This window comes from Rhipicephalus microplus, chromosome 9, assembly GCF_043290135.1.
Source record: "Rhipicephalus microplus isolate Deutch F79 chromosome 9, USDA_Rmic, whole genome shotgun sequence".
NCBI classification, from domain to species: Eukaryota; Metazoa; Arthropoda; class Arachnida; order Ixodida; family Ixodidae; genus Rhipicephalus; species Rhipicephalus microplus.
Window position 1 is genome coordinate 102011817 of NC_134708.1, and position 19006 is coordinate 102030822.

Here is a 19006-nt window from a genome sequence, read left to right on the forward strand (position 1 = left end):
CGACTTTATAGCCCTCTTACACGCTATATACGATGCGTTAAAGAGATTTCTTTCACTACATAGCATTCGTATACTGTTTTTAACCGTTTCAACAAATCTATGGGTATGCGGCAGAACACCAGCTTGCCACGCAGCAGGCCCGGGATTTATGCTGACTTGCATTCAAAAATTCTGATTTACTTCCATCTTTCTCAATTTTTCGGGTCACGCGCAAGATAATGGCTCTTAGATGACAACAAATGACGCTGACACCGGAATTTTCGCGAAACAAGGTATGGAATGTTATCGCGTTAAAGATTGTCGTGCTCACGCACTCGGCAATGTATTTACGAGCATAAAGGGGTTAGTCAGGGTAAGCTCCTGGGGTCAGTCTGAAGCACGCGCCATGAGCGAGTGCTTGCGTGCAAGTACCCCTCAGGAGGAAATACCCAGCGGACTTTTCAAGCTGCATCCCACAATTCACGACTCATCACCGCGAATCAATGCACTAAGTTTTTCAAAACACCGAAACTTCCTCTAGAAACTGTCTTCGGCTGCATTTTTCGATGCGAGCCATATAGTCTTCAGGGATGAAGCTCCTTATGGTCTAGGGCAGTCTCACGTACCTCTGACGTAGCCAGAACAGCATAACCACAGACAGACAGACAGACAGACAGACATACAGACAGACAGACAGACAGACAGACAGATTATTCCACTTACCATCAATCACTTAGTGGATATGCTGTGATTTTTGTGGCCGTATTTCTTCGCTCCTTTGGCATCACTTTCTTGCCATCGGTAGAGATAAACAAAACAGCTTTCGCCATCAACCGTCGGTAACACGTTTCCGCTAATTGCAGTTTGTAGAAAAAGTATCCCTACACTCTAATGGCACACACGGTCACACCTATACGAATGTTTCAACGACACTTGCACTTACTACTGTGAATTTTTCACAGACTGTGGTATTCTTTTCATCACAGTATGCACAAGCAGTGATTATTCATGTCGATAATGTTTTATATATTGTCGTCCCTATATTATTATTTAAGAACAGCAACAGTCATTTCATTACCTCAAGTTGTAGGCATTACTTTTCGCTGTTTCTATTGCCTTGATGTCAAAGCAAGTGTTTTTGTCTACGTTTACGTTGCCTCATAATTTAAAGAGCTATTCAGCGCTGATTGAATGCCCTTTTGTGGGTTAACTGCAGCAGTGTGATGGGGCAGGCTAACAGGATAACATGGCGCGAAGAAGAAAAAACTGAAGCAGCTAAGGCACTTGCCCTAAACAGTGGGCGGTATTTGAATACATAATTGAAACAAAGCGATTGCCGTGTTAATCTGCATATATATATATATATATATATATATATATATATATATATATATATATATATATATATATATATATATATATATATATATATATATATATATATATCATTTTAGACCTACCATTACCTCTGTCTCAAATCGCATCTGATAGCCTGCATCGCTCCATCGCTCCCTGCTCAGATATACTCCTTTTTCGATTTTCGGCTTTTCTTTCTATATATTTTTGTTCAGCCCAAAATTAGGTTGTGTTTGAAAAGCCAAAAGCCTTTTAGTTAAGATCCTGCCGCCCGGTTCTTGGCCGATCCCGCTTTGTGGGTGTGCGCCAGAGTATCAAGGATCATCATCATCATCATCATCAACAGTGGGCTATTGCCCCCAAAATCAACCCCATGCTGGGGCCTCTGAATGACCCTGGCTCAATATTCCGGGATAAGGGTGAAATCTGAGCAGCGATGTCTCTACCTCCTGCAGGGTAACCAGGGCGTTCCTTCCGAGTGCAATCAGGAGCAGCGCAAACAACCATGGCAGACAACGAGAACAAAAAATCTGGTGCTCCTGGGGACCCTCAGAAGAATAATGGCGAGCAAATCACAGGAGAAGTGGAGAGCGCACCATCGAGAAGTGCCAGGGACTCTCTGGGCAAGTCGAAATCCATGCCGGCACTGGAGCGGCCGAGCACGCGTGAAAAGACTCGCAACAGCCATTCTGAGTCGAGCTTCGCCGCATCACTCAAACTGCGCAGCATTGTGCCTGAGGAACATGAGGTAAGACGCTCCGGTGATATTAAAGTTGTGCGGACACTCTCGCAGCTGGTCGGCTCCGAGCACAGCTTCGTTGAGGATGAAGGCACCGAGGGAGGGGAGGCTGGCGGAGTTCCAGGGGAGACGCACCAGGGAGACACGCTGTCCGGCATGGACTTTCCCAGCACCATCGGCACGGACACCCACCTCGACGCTGAACTGGGGCAACCAAAGCCCAGTGCCGAGACCGTGGGTGAGGGCAAGACGGAGGAAGCGCTGGTCGTGACGAGGCTCCACGGCGAGGCGACTGTCGCACCGACAACCTTCGAGTCCAGCGTAGGTGAGCCACAACTCGCTAATGTTCTCTCCGGTGCACAGCGCGAAAAGAAGCGCGCACTCGCTGATGAGGGTTCAGTGTACACGTCGTTCTCCGAATCATCAGCGCCCAAGCCGGAGGTGGACATAACCAAGTTGCCTTTCCAGAGCGAAGTTGCCGAACAGGGGGCTGCTTCTGATGTAGCTCCCGGCACTTCACATCCAGAGGTTGCAAAATCCACAGATGATGAGCGGCGAAAACCAATGCCCTTCAAGACACCCGAAGAAACAACGATTGGTTCGGAAGTCGAAGACACCCTTGTCGAACAAGCAGGATTAGCTAAGCAAGCTGAGCTGAAGACGATGACACGCGTCGAGACAGTTGAGTCTCGGGGAGACTGGCAAGGGCCCACTGAAGAAGCACCTGCAGAGGAAATGGTGGTCACTAAGCAGCCTCCGAAACGACGTCTCAGCACGCAGGTGTCTGAGAGCCAGGCTTCAGAGTGGCGCCTCGTCAAACATTCTAAGATACATGGACGCGAAGAGCAGCGGGCACAACTAGCAGCCGAAGAGCCTTCGCAAACAACCGTGGCAAGCACTGCGACTGTTAGTCCTTCTATAGCGGAAATACGAATGCAAGTCGACATTACCGTTGACACAAAGCAGCAAGCGCCAGCGCACAGTAAAGAGCATGTCGTGCTAGAAATTAAATACCGAGAAACACCCGAGTCAATTCCAATTACTCTGGGTGTTAGAGCCCACAGTCCTGAATTGCCAATGAAAACTTCTGAAGTTGAAGCAGCTATACCCACCGCAAAAGCAACCACCACAGCTGAGGAAAAGGAATCCCACACTCCAGAATTACAAACGAAGGCAGCAGAATTCGAAGCCGCTGTCGCCGAAGCAAGAGCAACCGGTGAAGCTAAGGATGGCGAGCCAGAGCAGACTGCTGCTGAATCGCACGCAGGCCCTGAAGGATTCAAGGAGCCAGAAAGAATTCCAACCATCGATGTCAGTTTAACAAGAGAGCCTTCTAGTTTAGAAACTGTAGCCGCCGAGCCATTCCACGATGAAGCATCCTTAAGAATGTCGGAATCTGAACCATCCATTCGGATTTCCACACCCGTTAAAGAGAAAGTTCGGCGACGTTCATCTGTGCTTCCTCCTACATCCGCCCTTGTTTCTTGGGGCAGAAGTCCGTCACAAAGTGGGGAGGTCGCTGAAAAACCTCTTTCGTTGGAACCGCAATCCGTCAACAATGAAGTCGAACCCGCTCAAGAGTCGAGGACTGCCGAAACGGGAAAAACGAAAGAGTCGGACTCTAGAACCACACCAGTCATTCGGTCAGGGGCAGAAGTATCTTCGTTTATCCCATCTCACGAGAAGACGACACCATACTCTGAATCATTTCCACCCGCTGCCACTGCTGCCAAAGATCAAGAAGAGAAAACGAAACCTTCCGAAACTAAAACGGAGCCACTAAAAGGGACTGCCGTTGACAGTAAGGTATCCCAGCTTCAACCACTGCCCCTTCCCTCAGCATCAACGATAATGAGACGCCGTTCTTCAGTCATGCCTCCGACAGCTGCACTTGTTGCTGGTTATCAAAGAAAGTCTTTAGATAAAGAGGGTGCTGAAAAGAAGATGTCCTATACTGAGGCATCTCCATTATTTGAGTCATTCCCACAAAAAGGTTTGCCCCTTCCAACCTACGAAGTGACGACACCTTACATTGCGCACTTTCCACCCGCTGCCTCTGCTTCAAAAGATCAAGGAGCAGAAACAAAGCCTTCACAAACTAAAACAGAGCCACTGAAAGGCGCCGTCATTGAAAGAGAAGTATCGCAACTCGAGCCATCGCCTCCTCTCTCGACATCAACAATAATGAGACGCCGTTCTTCAGTGATGCCTCCTACAGCTGCACTTGTTCCTGGTTATCGAAGAAAGTCTTCTGATAAACACGGCGCTGAAAAGGAAATGTCCTATACTGAGACAAATGCAACTTTTGAGTCGTTTCCACAAGAAGGCCCCCCTCTTCCCACCTACGAAGAGACGACGCCTTACATTGCATACTTTCCACCCGCTGCCTCTGCTTCAGAAGATCAAGAAGAGGAAACACAGCCTTCACAAACTAAAACGGAGCAACTAAAAGGTGCTGTCGTTGAAAGGAAAGTATCTCAGATTGAGCCATTGACTCCTCTTCCAGCATCAACGATAATGAGACGCCGTTCTTCAGTGATGCCTCCAACAGCTGCAATTGTTCCAGGTTACCGAAGGAAGTCTTCTGACAAAGAAGGTGGCGCAAAGCAGCTGTCCTATCCCGAGACAACTCCAACGATTGAGTCGTTTGAGCCAGAACACCCGCCTATTTCAACCTATGAAGAGACGACACCAAGCGCTCTATTGTTTCCACCTGCTGCCACTTCTGCAGATCAAGCACAAAAAGCTAAGTCTTCAGAAGGTGCTATAGTTGAAAGAGAGGTATCCCAGCTTGAACCATTTTCTCCTTCCTCAGCATCAACAAAAATGAGACGCCGTTCTTCAGTCATGCCTCCGACAGCTGCACTTGTTCCAAGTTATCGAAGGAAGTTCTCTGGTCAAGAAGGTGGGGAAAAGCAACTGTGGTATACCAAGGCGACCTCAAAGCTTGAGTCTTTAGCCCAAGAACGCTCGCCTATTCCAGTCTATGAAGAGACAACAACAAATATTGCATCATTTCCACCCTCAGACACTGCTGTTCAAGATCAAGGAGAGAAAGCAATATCTTCAAAAACTGAAATACATCCACTAAAAGGTGCTGTCGTTGAGAGAGAGGTAACCACCCTTGAACTATTGCCTTCTCCCACAGCATCAATTATTATGAGGCGCCGTTCTTCTGTGATGCCTCCGACTGCTGCAATTGTTCCAGGTTACCGAAGAACATCTTCCGTCACTGAAGTGACCGAAACCACCGGAAAGGAATCTTCACACGCCTACACCACACCAGCCGTTGAATCCTACTCTCCAGAGGCACCACCAATACCTTTTAATACAGAGCCGATTATGCAAACACGTGTACAGCCCCAAGAAACGTCTCCAGATGCTATTAAGTCAGTTTCCGAGCCTTTGGATTCAACTGCGAAGCAAGAACCAATTCAAGTGGAGCGTCAAGGAGTGCTATCGACCTCTGCACCAGTCACAGCAAAAATTCGACGACGTTCTTCTGTGATGCCACCAACTTCATCTCTTGTGCCTTGGTACAAAAGTCAGCCTGAAGTTGAAAAGACCATCGAGAAGCCTCAGGCTTTAAAACCAGAACGTCTAATCAGTGATTCAGAACCGTCTGGAGAACCACCAGCTTCGAAGATAGGTGCCACAGCAGAGTCACATATCGAAGGTACACCAGCCCTCGAGTCATTGCCGCAAGTTTCGCCTATTGCATTTGCTGGGGCAGAAGGTTATGAAGTGAGACCATCTGTTAAAGGGGGTTCTGAAAGAGATGTGCCATGCAGTGAGAAAACTACGAAAGTTGAATCACTCCCGCAAGAACTTCCTTCAGGTCCTGCTTATGACGGGGTGAAGCCCCACAGTGAATCGCTTGAACCCGCTCTCATTGTAACAGATGATCAAGAAGAAACGATAAAACGTTTCGAAGCTGATTTTAGTCCACAAAAAGGTGTCCCCAATGAGACCGAAATATTGCAGTTTCTGGCATCACCTTCTCAAGGTGACGAAACAAAAATGGGGTGCCTTTCTTCAGTCATGCCTCCAACAGGTGCAGCTCTTCCATGCTATCGAAGAAAAACATCTACTGAAGAAAACGCTGAAAAACAGCTTTTCTATGCCGATACATCCCACACTTCTGAGTCATCAACACTAGAACCTCCGCTGATTGCTACTTACGAAGAAATGACCCCCCACTTAGAAACATTTCTTCCTAGTACTATTCTTACAAAAGAGGAAAAATTGAAGCAGCGACGTTCTTCAGCTGAAATACTTGGACAAGAAGCTGGTGCTGAGAAACAAATGTCAAAAGTTGAGCCACTGCCTCCTTCAGAAGTCACATTTAAAAAAAGACGTCGTTCTTCAGTTATGCCACCAACATCAGCTGTTGTGCCTGGGCGTCGAAGAAAATCTTCAGTGAAAGGCGCGGACCAGGCTGCGCTAGCTAGGGGCTCAACTGAATCAATGATTTTAGGTCTGCAAGAGGCAGCACCAATTGATTCCAGTGTGATGATGGCCCCTTGCGTTGAAGTTTTACCGCCTGAATCTATCATGGCAGATAGTAAAGAAATTGGTCCTCCAGTGCCTCGGGTGGAGTTCCACCAACAACAAGTACCACAACATCGGCCAATCATTAAAGAAGAAGCCTCAGTCGTTCATGAATGGGCTCTAATGGAGTTAAAACCCCCGACTGGTACTGATGTCGCAGTGAGAGAAGAAACACAACTTTCTCTAGTTCAGCAACAAGACGCGGAAGGGCGTGTTCTGCCAGCGTCAAGCGCGGGTGAAACCACTAGTGGACCGTTGGTTGCTTTGCCGACGACACCTAAACGAAAGCGGTCCGGTGGTGGCATCTTTTCACACGCTTCGCAGCCTACTTCTGCCACGCGCTCGCGAACGTTGAGTGAAGAAGCTCGCGTGAAACTGACACCAGCGACGACGCTGTCTGAAGAAATGGAAGTCACAGTAACTGTGCCTGATTCTGAAGCTGACTTTGAAGGACAGCCTTCAAGTGCTGAAACGCAGTCTTCGCAGGAAGAAGAGGAGCCTGGAACGTTCGTAAGAAAGGATAAGTCGGCTCTCACTCTTTACGAAGAGAATGCATCCAGCGTTGTTCAGGGGGCAAAAAAACAAGAGGAAAAATTGCCATCGGACGCCGCCAAGCCAGGTTCTTCAAAGCTAGAAGTGAAGGAATCAGAGCCATTTGTTCCTAGGCCAGAGGAGACATCATTGGCCGAACTGCTATTGCCCAAGCAAGAGACTCCCTCCGGAACTCCTGAGCAAGATGTGTGCGTTACTGTGCACGCTCCTGAACACGACGAACCCTTGAAAGTTCTTGCAGGTGTACCAATCATCACAGAAGCTACAAAACCTACGCTGCCTGCTGGTGCCGTAGAGTTGACACATCATATTTCTGCACCTTGGGCAAGTAGATCTACCGTTGCTGCTGCCGAGGAGGCTAGCAGAGGCCGCGCAGCTTGGGAAAAGGAGCTTACCAGGGCAACTCCTTTCGATCGTCGAATTGAGCGTCTCCACGAAAAAAAAACCGCAAAATACTCCGTCCTCATCAAGGACGGCCAACCAATAACAAGCATCTCCAGTTCGTCAGACTGCACGGAGCCTGGGAAGGAAGACATTGAAGATTTAGCCTATCAGTACGTGGCCAGTGAAGAACAGGTACTTGAGAGGATAGTTACACTTGACGGCTCCACGTCTACCAGTGTGGCACCATCTTTGCAGTCGCATGAGCATCCTCCCGGAACAGGTACCCAGGATAGTGAGATTTCTGGGTCTCATGCCACGCGTCCAGAACAAAAGCAAGCCGAGTCCGAGTGGACGCAACAACCACTAACTGGAAAACGTGCGTTGAATTCGCAGTTCAAATCAGAAGAAGCGCCCTCTATGCAACCAAGTTCTTTCGGAATAGGCATTTCATTCGAAGAGCAGACGGAGTTTCCGACAACAAAAGATAACCAGATGGCCGAATTGCCGTCGGGCACTAGTTTTGAAGAGTTTCCATCAGTACGTCATGAAGAAACGACCCGCGAATCCGAACCACGGAGTGTAGAGTCGTCCATGGCTTTGGAAAGTGGAGAGCAACGACTTCCGCTTGAATACTCTTCCGCTAGAGTTGACATGCACTCCGCTAAAGATACACTTTTTGAAGTGACTCCGTCGTCACTCGACATAGACGAAGGTGCAAAGCCCAAGTCCATGAGGGCCGTGCCTACAACAAAGGCATCTGAGGAGTACGACACAATCACCTTAGCGTCAAAGCATGCCATCGTGCCTACGACGGAACATGAGCTCCAACCTAGCAGTGATCTTCCTCAGCTAGAATACATTGAGTCCGAGACCGCTGTCACTGAGGAAAAACCAAAAGGGAAGAGTGACCTGTCGGTGCTGGTCTTATTGCCTCAGCAGAAAGTCAAAGAAGAAACTCAGCAAGCAGAAATTCATGGTCAACCAGAGCTGGCTGAAGCCACAATTGCGAGAAGGGATGATCTCCAAACTGCTATAGTCAAACGAGTGCACATCAAGCCTACTTATCCTCCCCAACCAGGTGTTGCAGTTGAAGAGGAAATACCGGCGATTAACGACTTATCTAAAAGTTTCCAAGAGCCGACAACCCAAGTACTCGCTCTAGAGATGACTTCCAGTGAGCTTCCTGCCGACTTTTATTTGACAGCAAAAACATATGAAACACTAACACCGGTTGATAAACTAACCCCTCATGAAGAACGACTGAGCAGTTTAGTGGCTGCGGAACACAGGCCCTCGATCGAGTATCATGCCCCTCTTCACTTAACATGGAAAGACATGTCGCGTTCGCTTTCTGGGAGGGAAGAAATGAAAGCATGTCATGAATTCGAGCTGCCAATTTCTGAAGTTCCGACGCAATCTAAGGTCTTGCTTTCTGTTACGACACCGAAAATAAGTGAAACGCTGAGCATTCCTTCCACTACAACGCAAGCCGAGATGCAGCAAAACACAATGGTGCCCTTTCTCGATAAAGAAAGTGGAGTCGATACTAGCCACCCTCAACAAGTAGCTACTGTAAAGGAACTCCCATCAGAGGCACTTGATGAGAACTCGCGGCTCTCAGCACTGAATTATTCAGAATCAGCGCATAAAAGATCGTCAAACGCATCAATTGTACAAGCGGTCATCCCGAGACCTGTCGAAGAAACAGGAGCCGTGGTTACACCTGACGCTATTGCTTCCGAGGAGCACGTATACCCCACTACGACCACTGTTATTTCTACCACGCTCTTGCCATGGCCTGAAACGGCACAAGATGAACAGCGCTTGGCTCTAGGCATTGACGATATGGCCCCTGAAGGCAAGGATGGGTTAGTCGAAACAGCGGAAAGAAAACATTTGACCCCACCAGACACAGCAGTGGCAGGAGTGACCGAAGCCACTGACGGTGAACACGTGAACACAGCCGCGGCTTCCCAAGCTCCTCTTCGGTCTGAAATTGTACAGCTAACACGACATGAAGCGCCCGATGCAACTGAGAGAGCTGCTGCAGGCGTCGTACGTTCTGGAGTCATGGCACCTCTCGAACCATATGACGCAAAGCAGGTTGCCCAAGCCGAACAGCAACGGATGGAAGTTAAAGCAAGGCCATCTTTACTGACCGAGTTAACAGCAGTCGAAGAGAGTAAATACAAACACCTCGAGTCACCAGGCACAAGGCTCACAATTGAACACTGCAGTCCCAGCACTGAGCAATTGATACCTGCAACATCCAGAGCTGAGGCTGTTGATGAAGAAAAAACTATAGGCACCGTTCCGGAGAACAAAGCACAGGCGCTCATGATTGTTGAAGTTCCAGGCCCATTAGTAGATGAGCCGCAAAGGCTTGTGGTCCCTTTTAGTGTACCACGGGCTGCCCAAATGCCACCCGCTCTCGTTGATACCAGGCTAGCCACAGGAACAGTCGAACCGGTTACCCAAAACACACAGCTTGAAGAAATAGAATACCCGAATACTGAGAATACACTTCAAAAGAAGCCCTCTGCTGATGTTATATCAGTACCTCAGCAGCACAACATTGAAATGACGCACATACTGTCAGACGTAGTGCCTAAATCCAGTCAGATATTGTCATTTGTGGAACCAGGATCACTGTCACCGACCGAACAAGCGCAGAGGGAGCAAGCCTTCGAGGTCACCGAGGTACCAAGCACGGAAGTACGATCAGCTGGAGATCGCAGCTCTGAAGGAGGTGCCGTTCTTGTTGGTGTGGAGGACGTAGACGAACAACACGAGTATCACGATGAAGTGCGACAAAAACGCTCGACTTCAATTGCGTCATTGTTGAAAGAGTCGCCAGCCACAATAAAGGCCCACTTGAATGCAGCCTCTTCAAATCCAGAATCACCAACTGAAAAAAATGGCACTGCAGTATTCGAGCCCATGTTTCGGGTGTTGCGCTCAGAAGAAGAGTTGCAACAACTTATAATGGGTGACACCACCACTGACCTTTCTACAGTTCCAGAAGAGGTAACCAAATCTTTTACTGATGCCTCAGAAGCAACGATCGCGGGACACGTTTCAGCCTCAAGTAAGGCCAGTGCGCCAGATCTTCAAGTGTTGAAGAACAAAGAACAGGAAGTAGCAGTCTCACAGGTATCCAATGATGGTGCTGCCACTGAAAAAGCACGTGTATCTTTTGAAGGGAAGCCTCCGGACATTGAAAACGTTGCAATGCTAGCCGTACAAGCTGCACCTGATAGTATCGTTTCATTCACAGACCCTTCTGAAACGCCACTCGCTGAAAAGCCTCAAGCGGATGAGCGTACGGAAGAGCAAGCTGATAGAAAAACTAAACCAGTAGTTCTAGAAATGCCCAAGGAAATGTTGAAAACGCCTGCTTCTGACGCAGTTCTAGAGAAGCCTATCGGAACGAGTCCTCCACGAAAACCTCCAGCCATTTTGCACATTGGAGAGGAAGCTGCATGCAAAATCGAACCAGCAGTACCTGAAACGCAAGAAGAAATACCAAAAATGTCTATTTCCAATGAAGCACATGAAAAACCAATCCCCTTGGAACTTTCAGAGAGGCTACCAGCAATTGAACATCTACCAGAAAAATACGAGAGCAAAGAAGTGTCATATGTAATCGACAGGAGTGAGAAAACCTTAGAAGTCATCGTTTCCGAAGAAGTGCCTGAGAAGCCCCTTTCACTTACACTACGAGAAGAACTCCCAGCCATTGAGCACAATCAAGTTCAAGCTGACAGGCAAGCCAAACCACCCATTCTAGAAAAGCCTGAAAAATTAGAGGAAATTACCACTCCTGAAGCAGTCTTGGAGAAGCGCATTCCTTTCACACTTCTAGAGACGCCCACCGCAATCGAACAATCCTCAGAAAGAGGCGAGAGCAAAAAAGTGCCAGAAGTACTCGACTGGCGGGAAAAAACCTTCCGCAGTTCCCAAGAAGCGGCTCAGAAGATTCTTCATCTAGCCATACAAGAAACGACCCCAGCTATTGAGCACATTCAAGAGCAAGCGGACATGCAAGCCAAACTGTCAGTCATTGAAGAGGGCGCAGATATTGCCAGAATATCTATATCTGAACCAGTCCTTGAAAAGGCAATTCTATCGGAACTTCTAGAAAAGCCTTCAGCTATTGAATATGTAGTAAAGACATACGATAGTAAGGAAGCGCCAGTAGAACTTCACAAACACGAAGATACCTTGGAACTGGTCAGTTCCGAACAATCGCCTACGAAGTCCATTCTTGTGACCCTACCGGAAAATTCCCCAGCTGTTGAGCACATTCCAGAGCCCGCTGACATGCAAGCCAAATCGTCATTACTAGAAGAACCCACTGAAATATCCAAAAAATCCACATCTAAATCAGTCTTCGAAAAAGGAATTCCTTCGGTACTTTCAGGAAAGCCCCAAGGAACTGAATATGCAGTAAAAGCATCTGATAGCAAAGAAGCGCCAGTAGAAATTTACAAACACGAAGATACATTGGAAGTCATCAGTTCCGAACAAGCACCTCAAAAGTCTATTCTTGTAGGCCGACCAGAAAAACCTCCAGCTATTGAGCACATTCAAGTGCAAGCAGAGGCACAAGCCCAACGATCAGCAGTGCCAGAACAACACGAATATAGAGTCAAAATTCCCACTTCTGAAGCATTCTTTGATGAACCGATCCCCGCAAAAATTCAAGATATGTCTTTATACGCTGAACATACTGCAAAGCAAGCTCAGGAATCTCCAATGCCAGTTGTTATCCAGCCAACCATTGATAGTACAAACATGTTAGCTGCCTCTCTGTTAGCATCTTCAACAGCACGAACCGAAGGACCAGTTTCGGACACCTCTCCTGGGCTACATCATTTGAAAACGCAGACCCTGATAAATACGGAGACGAGTGATGTGCGAATTCCTGCAAAAGTGCTGGAATCCCGTGAAAAGTTCCCTCCCACTGCGGTCGAAGTAGAGGTCGGAATACCACCGCAAGAAAAAGCAACTTTGCCAGTGTCAACGGTTGACGCTATTTCCGGCTTAGGGCTGTTTCAAAAAGAGCCAGTATCTTCAGATGTTCCAGGAAGAACGGCGTCTGTTCCAAATGTAGAACAAGTTATATCACAAGAACAGGACATCGCTTTGAAACGAGAGCTCACGGCAGAGCCCTTTAATGTTTTCACGAAGAAAGATCAAGTGGCATATCTTCCTTCGCCTGAACCCACTAGCGAAGTACCCTCACACGTAAAAGCTGAACCAGCGCTGCTGTCGGCAGCAAATGTAGAAGAAGACAAAGTTGGAAAAGCGGTTCGAGTGACGGAACACAAGGTGGAGAAAGTTGATGAGGAAAAAGAAGCTCTTCCAGCTCCCGTGCACGTGCCTACCACACAGGTCACCGATTCTGTAAGCGAAGTCACCGGCAAAGTGCCACAAACCCACCCATTCAGTCAATTAGCGCCTGTGATACCTAGTGAAATTGACAACGTAGGCGCTGATGCTCCTGGACTGACCGAGTCTGAATTGGCTATAGCTGAGGCCCTCAGTGCGTCGGTGGAGGAAGCTGGCTTGCGAGAACAGCAGCGAGCCCCCGTGCACGGAATCATCAAAGAACCACCTCCACCCCAGAAACAAAAAGCAGAGGCCGTAACTGTCGACAACCTAGTTCATCCCTCTCATTCGGAACGCGTAATAGACCTGGCCGAGATAACAGGTACCACCCTCCTACCATCCGAGACCATGCCGTACGCCGAGTTCCAAAAGTCGCTGAAAGCACCCTGTCCTACGACTCTACCGAGCGCTGTTACCGTGGCGTCAGAACACCTGCCGTCTGACCACAAAGTCGCTGTGCCTGGCACCGCACGGCCACTGGCGCAGGCGGAGAAGGTCGAAACCACAACTGGAATAGAACAGGCCTTGCAGCTTGTCGAAAAGGGTGAGAATGAAGTCGAAGAGCTGGCGGCAGCCGCGGTCGTCGTTGCGGCCGCGTCGGCCGTCGTGAACGCACAGCAGCAGCGAGAGATGGCTATGCTTCGAGAATCCTCGTTAGCGGGCTCAATGATAAGTGCAACCTCCGAAGTCCCGATGGCTGCAGGTGGTTCGTGGGACTTCAGTAAGAAGATTGCCGGTGACCTCGACATGCTGCCGAGTGCCTCGCGCACCGCTCTTGTTGCGGTGCTTGCCGCCGAGCCACTAGTAGAGCCCGGCATTTCCAGCGCCGTTTGCGAGCCGCCTAGCACAATTTCGAGCAGTTCCAGCGCGGAGAGCGGCGACAGGCTTTGGCGGGGCTCCAGCCGAGACCGCTTGGAAGACCTACGAGTTCCGGAGCCTATGGTGCCTGCTCTGGACGACGAAATTTCGCGGCCGCGACCGACTTCATTCAACGTTCCCGTCATCAATATACAGTACAACTTTCACTTCCCACCCCCTAGCGACGCACCCGGACCCTCCGGTAGATTGACGCCGCAAAACCAGGAACGAGCCATGGCCGCCCAATTGCTCCAGGGAGCGCTGGCCCAGCAGAGGATGGCTGGGCATATACCAGGACAGCACGTGCTGACGCCGGAGCAGGAGGCCATCCGTCAGATCACCGATCGGCTGAACGACATCGCCGAGCGCGAACAGGGTTCTTACACAGGACGCCAAAGCCCCGCCAGAGGCACCCTGTTCCATCGGCTTCCCAGAAAACCAGTACCACCTGTACATGGGCTTCAACCTCCTGAAGGTGACATGCAAGCGCAGGAGCGCAGACGGCTGTGCGGCTTTCGTTTCATCGTGTGTCTGATAGCGTTCCTCATGGTTGTCTTCATCCTGCTCTACTGCCTTGGTCTTATAGGAAACAAGCGCTACTTCTTGTACTATAGTTGAAGTATCCGCTCTCCGCACTATTCTTGGGCGTCGAAATGACCTCACATCCTTGACGGCGAGCCGACGTGACACCAAGTGGCCAACTTTGACGAAACGCCACCGATTGAAAAGGGTGACATGAGATAAACACGTAAGGCGTCGAAAGCATAGCTGCTGAAGTTCGGAAACATGCCAAGAACCGCTGCCCATGAGCGCGATCAAAACTAGCTCGGAACGCCCGAAGTACGTACTGTCTCAACCCCCCACCACGGTGAAAGCCGTTTTGAAGAGTGCGCTCAAAGGTTGGTGCGCAGTACGCACAATTTTGTATCACCATGACCATCGTACTGGTGAACAAGCATTACCCCGACAAGAATAAACATATTGGCGCAATAAATTGACACTTCAAAGTGCTTTATTGAGTTCTTGATTTAATCAGACGTATTTTCAATTGCATGTGGCTCTGTGCTCAAGCGCAGGTTACTTAAAAGCTTCTAGGTCTAGGCAGGCGTCATAAAGTGATCGCAGCGCAAACTGAACGAGCGTCGCCTCGGAGGTGGTCGTAAACATTTTGAAAAGGGACTTACTGCAAATACGGGGAAGTTTCAAGCATTGGCCTTGGTCGTTCGTTGAATAGTCACCTACAACGGGGAAATCAGTAATCGATCCCAGCAAAAAAATGACACCCTGTAAATTCGCTGAAAAGCCAGTTTTATGATTTGTAATCTTTATCGGGCACTCACACTTGCCTGTCTTTCTTGGTCGTATGATTGCAAATCGTATGTAATCGTCAGCGCAAGCATTTACTACCAGGAACGTGACGTATAAAAGTTTGGTGGTCAGCAAAGCTTGTGAAAAAAACTATTATTGCGCTTTTAATTAGCAGTGTATAATTAATAAAGAAAAGGTCCATTTAAAATAACATATATGTTGATTACGATGGATATGAGTATGGATTATTTAGTTAACCAATTGGTTTTATTATGATAATTCCGAACAGTCATGCAAACCTTCGCACCAGAGTAGGCTGAAATAAAGGCCCCGCAAGACAAAATCACAGGCACAAGCAAATTCATTCCAAAAGCACGTAGCAGTTTTTCTACGAGGTTTTTTTTCGTGCAGTAGTGAAGCACCTGCAGGTGAAAAGAAAATGATACATAGTTTCCATCTCACCACTGAATGCGTACGATGGTGAAGAAGCCTGTTCAGACCTGCATTGGCAGAAGTTAGTTTCGGTACCCTATAGCACAGCCTTGTTACTGAAACATTCATTGTACGGGATCCACAGAACACTCTTCTCGAGCGATGTAATTGCCTATATTTGGTGAGATTTCTTTGTTCTGTGTCTGCAATAGCTTCCATAACGGTACGCTTGTAAAATTGCGCAGCCATCACATTAGCCGCTTGTGGAATTAGGGTCCGGTGAAATGGGCCCAATTACTGATGACTTTCATAAATAATTGACAGTTTTATTGAAGAACAACGTTTTAGGTCCAGGCACTCAAGTTATTGGAACCACGCCTCGAATGCGCACGACCAACACACAAAAAGGTTTTATTACGTGAGAGCCAGCACCAGCAGAAAATGACGCACTGAGATAGAGAGAGAGAAAAAAATACTTCATTTGCAGGATCCTGCCTGCAGGTAGTTTCTGGCCGCGCAGAGCTCGGACTACCTTTCTAGTGCTTTAGTGCAGCTCAGACCGATGGACAGTTTGACCTATTTGTATAACGAAAACTGCTTTGTGCAGGGGATACTGATGATTCTTTCACTATCAGTAAATTCTCACTGCCTGTGACGTGGTGATACAAGCGATACGCTTCATCGAGATATCAAAACTTGGCGAAAAAAGCTATCATATCAATAATTGTATTCAAATAAAGAAAACTCATTTGGAGCAATATTGAAATAAAAACACTCCTTTTCAAGAATCTGAAGTATATTTATCAATTTTCGGTTAATTACCTGCGTAACGAGTTCTTTTATTTTTTAAACTAACAATAAAAGTATAACTTTTTTTTTCTTTTCTATAATTTGACGCCTCAAAAAAGGAAACGTCGAGAAATTTCCACAGTATTCACATTGGTTCATAGTTCATTGAATGAACGGCCAAGCGCACCTGTTCTTCAGCACTCGGCCCGTTACGATAACCTTGCCAGAAGGGTTTCGAGCCGGTGGACATAACGATTACATGCACATTTCACTTCAAAATAGTTCACCTCTGAAGCACAATTTTCATGCATGTATGTCTTATGTATGTGCCGAAATTCGCTCATCCCAGCTAACCGCGTCGCCTAGGGAACTGTGGAACAACGCTTACTGTGCCCGGCTCCTGAACTGAAGGTTGCGGATTCGATCCCGCTTTCGGCGGTCGCATTTCGATAGAGGCGAAATGCTGAAGGCTCATGTACTGTGTGATGTCAGAGCGCGTGCCCCGCCGCGGCGGTCTAGTGGCGAAGGTACTCGGCTGCTGACACGCAAGTCACGGGATCGAACCCCGGCGGCGGCGGCTGCATTTCCGATGGAGGCGATAATGTTGTAGGCCCCTGTGCTCTGATTTGGGCGCAATGTTAAAGAACCAAAGGTGGTCGAAAGTTCAGGAGTCCTCCACTATGGCGTCTCTCATAATCATATTGTAGTTTTGGGACGTTAAATCCCACATATAAGTCAATCAATCAAGTCATGTCAGAGCGTGTTAAGGACACCACATAGTCTAAGTTTCTGGAGCTGAACACAGCGGCGTCTCTCATTGCCATATCTTTGTTTTAGGCACGAAAAACCCAACTCGTTCCTTTTTTTTACAGCGTAGTGTATCAGGGCGCCACGTTAAAAGGGCAAGGTCAGGGCATACGGTCAAAAGGGTAGATTTCGTCTCTGAATTTAAAACCCGACTGTTGAATAAACACCAATTACCAGTATATGCCTGCTCATCTTGGATTTGCTTAGATATGATTTCCTTTTTCGGCAGGTATATGAGTTATTCATATATTTATCCATTTATTCACTCATTTGTATTTATTATCTTGTTCAATTTTCCTGAATTTGAAGCTTTGTCATACCTCGTTCTTAATATTTCTGTGCTTGAATTACATCAGGCACCAACGTTTTTGCCCATTCCCCGTAGTGGGTAGGGGCCAGAAATAAGGAGAAACCAAGTAACATAGAGGAACGCATAATCGTCATCGCCCCCAAGCTCGCGCTCGCTCGCTCCCTGCTCTTCGACACGTTACAGGGTGTCAGCGTATCACCCTTCACTGAGCAGCGAAAGTGTGGACGGAGTTGACGCTGCTACGGCAGGACCAGAGCAAGCCATGCTCGAGAAGGAGTTCTGCACGACGCCGTCCGTCCAGGAGTACGAGTTGGCTCACTACAGGCGCCACCGCTATGTTGTCTCGGACGATGACGGTTCCTCAGCCGAGCCGAAGTCGAGCCCACAGCAGCTGTGCCTGTGTGAACGAGCCGGTGGAGCGCGGTCGTCTGTACTCGCGCGCTCACTGCAGGATAACGAGAACCAGCAGCAGGCAAGTGACCTCGACTCTCTTGATTTCTGGCTCCAATTCCATCCACGGTTTAACGGTTGTTATAGGAAATCAGTCCTGGCTTGAGAGTTCGTGGGGAGAAACTTTCACTTTCACCACTCCTGCCCTTTGGTACAAACAGTACGTACTTGAAAAGAAACTGAATTTACGGTTTTATCTGACGCAACCACGGTAATACGTGAGTACCGTATGAAATACGCGACTACCATACCAGGAAGAACTTGTTCGCTAACTCCTTCTTGCCTTGAACTATTTTTCAGTGGAAAGCGGCTGCGTGAAGTGCAAGAGTGCTTGCTGTTCTGATGAAGACTTGTTTTTATCATCTGTAACGCCCCTGCTATAACGTCTTCGGGCAATTCACGGTAATCCCTGAATGAAGAAAATAATCCCTCGTCATTATCACCAGCCTGGCTAGGCCCTCTGCAGGGCAAAAGCCTCTTCCATGTTTCGCCGATTTACGCGGTCCTGTAGTTCCTGTAGAAAGCCCTGGACCGCGTTTATAAAACAGATAAAATGGCAAGGACCACCTTATAAGGCAACACCCAGAAATTTTCTCAGTGCGCCATGTACGTTTTCGCGAACACAGTTGGGCGTAGGTCCGTCAGGTCGTTCCAAAGCTAAACTATTGTGTGAGGCAATGTCAATCCAAACATACGCAGTAGCCATACCTACAACGTTCGTAGAAATATATCAACCAAAGACATTGCGGGTGTGAGGATGTAGGCTAATTGATGATACTTGATTACAAAATGTAATTGCAGAACCACACGGGACTTGTGACTTTTCCTGTCGAGTCTTTCGTGTCCTGTCTATTCATGTGGTCACTTTTCCTTATCAATTCACTCCGTTTGTTGCTGCCGTGGCACTTGGCTCCGGCTTCAGATTCAAACTCCGGCATCGTTTGTTTAACGCGTGCTCGAGAGAACGCCAGGAACAGAACGCATACGTTGCCCTGCCCTTCCTAACCGTATTGGCTTCCAGTGACAACGAATAACCCCAGATGTGTGTTTCAACACAATGTTTTAACTTCAATCCATACATCACGCTCAAGGTTGTA

The 19006-nt window shown here is 48.0% G+C and overlaps 1 protein-coding gene across 6 annotated transcripts in view; it reads left to right on the forward strand.

The window, feature by feature from the left end:
• Positions 1–19006, forward strand: part of LOC142772072 (uncharacterized) — an 88960-nt gene that overhangs the window by 43936 nt on the left and 26018 nt on the right. For 2 of the 6 annotated variants that reach the window (XM_075874170.1, XM_075874171.1), the window contains one exon: positions 1791–14824. The exons of 1 other annotated variant lie outside the window; for it this stretch is intronic. In XM_075874170.1, the coding sequence (XP_075730285.1) occupies positions 1841–14431 (12591 nt within the window). In that variant the 5' untranslated portion in view covers positions 1791–1840 and the 3' untranslated portion in view covers positions 14432–14824. Of the gene's footprint in view, positions 1–1790; positions 14825–17642; positions 17932–19006 lie in introns of those variants that run through there. 3 more of the 6 variants (XM_075874175.1, XM_075874172.1, XM_075874173.1) reach the window with 2 other exon arrangements.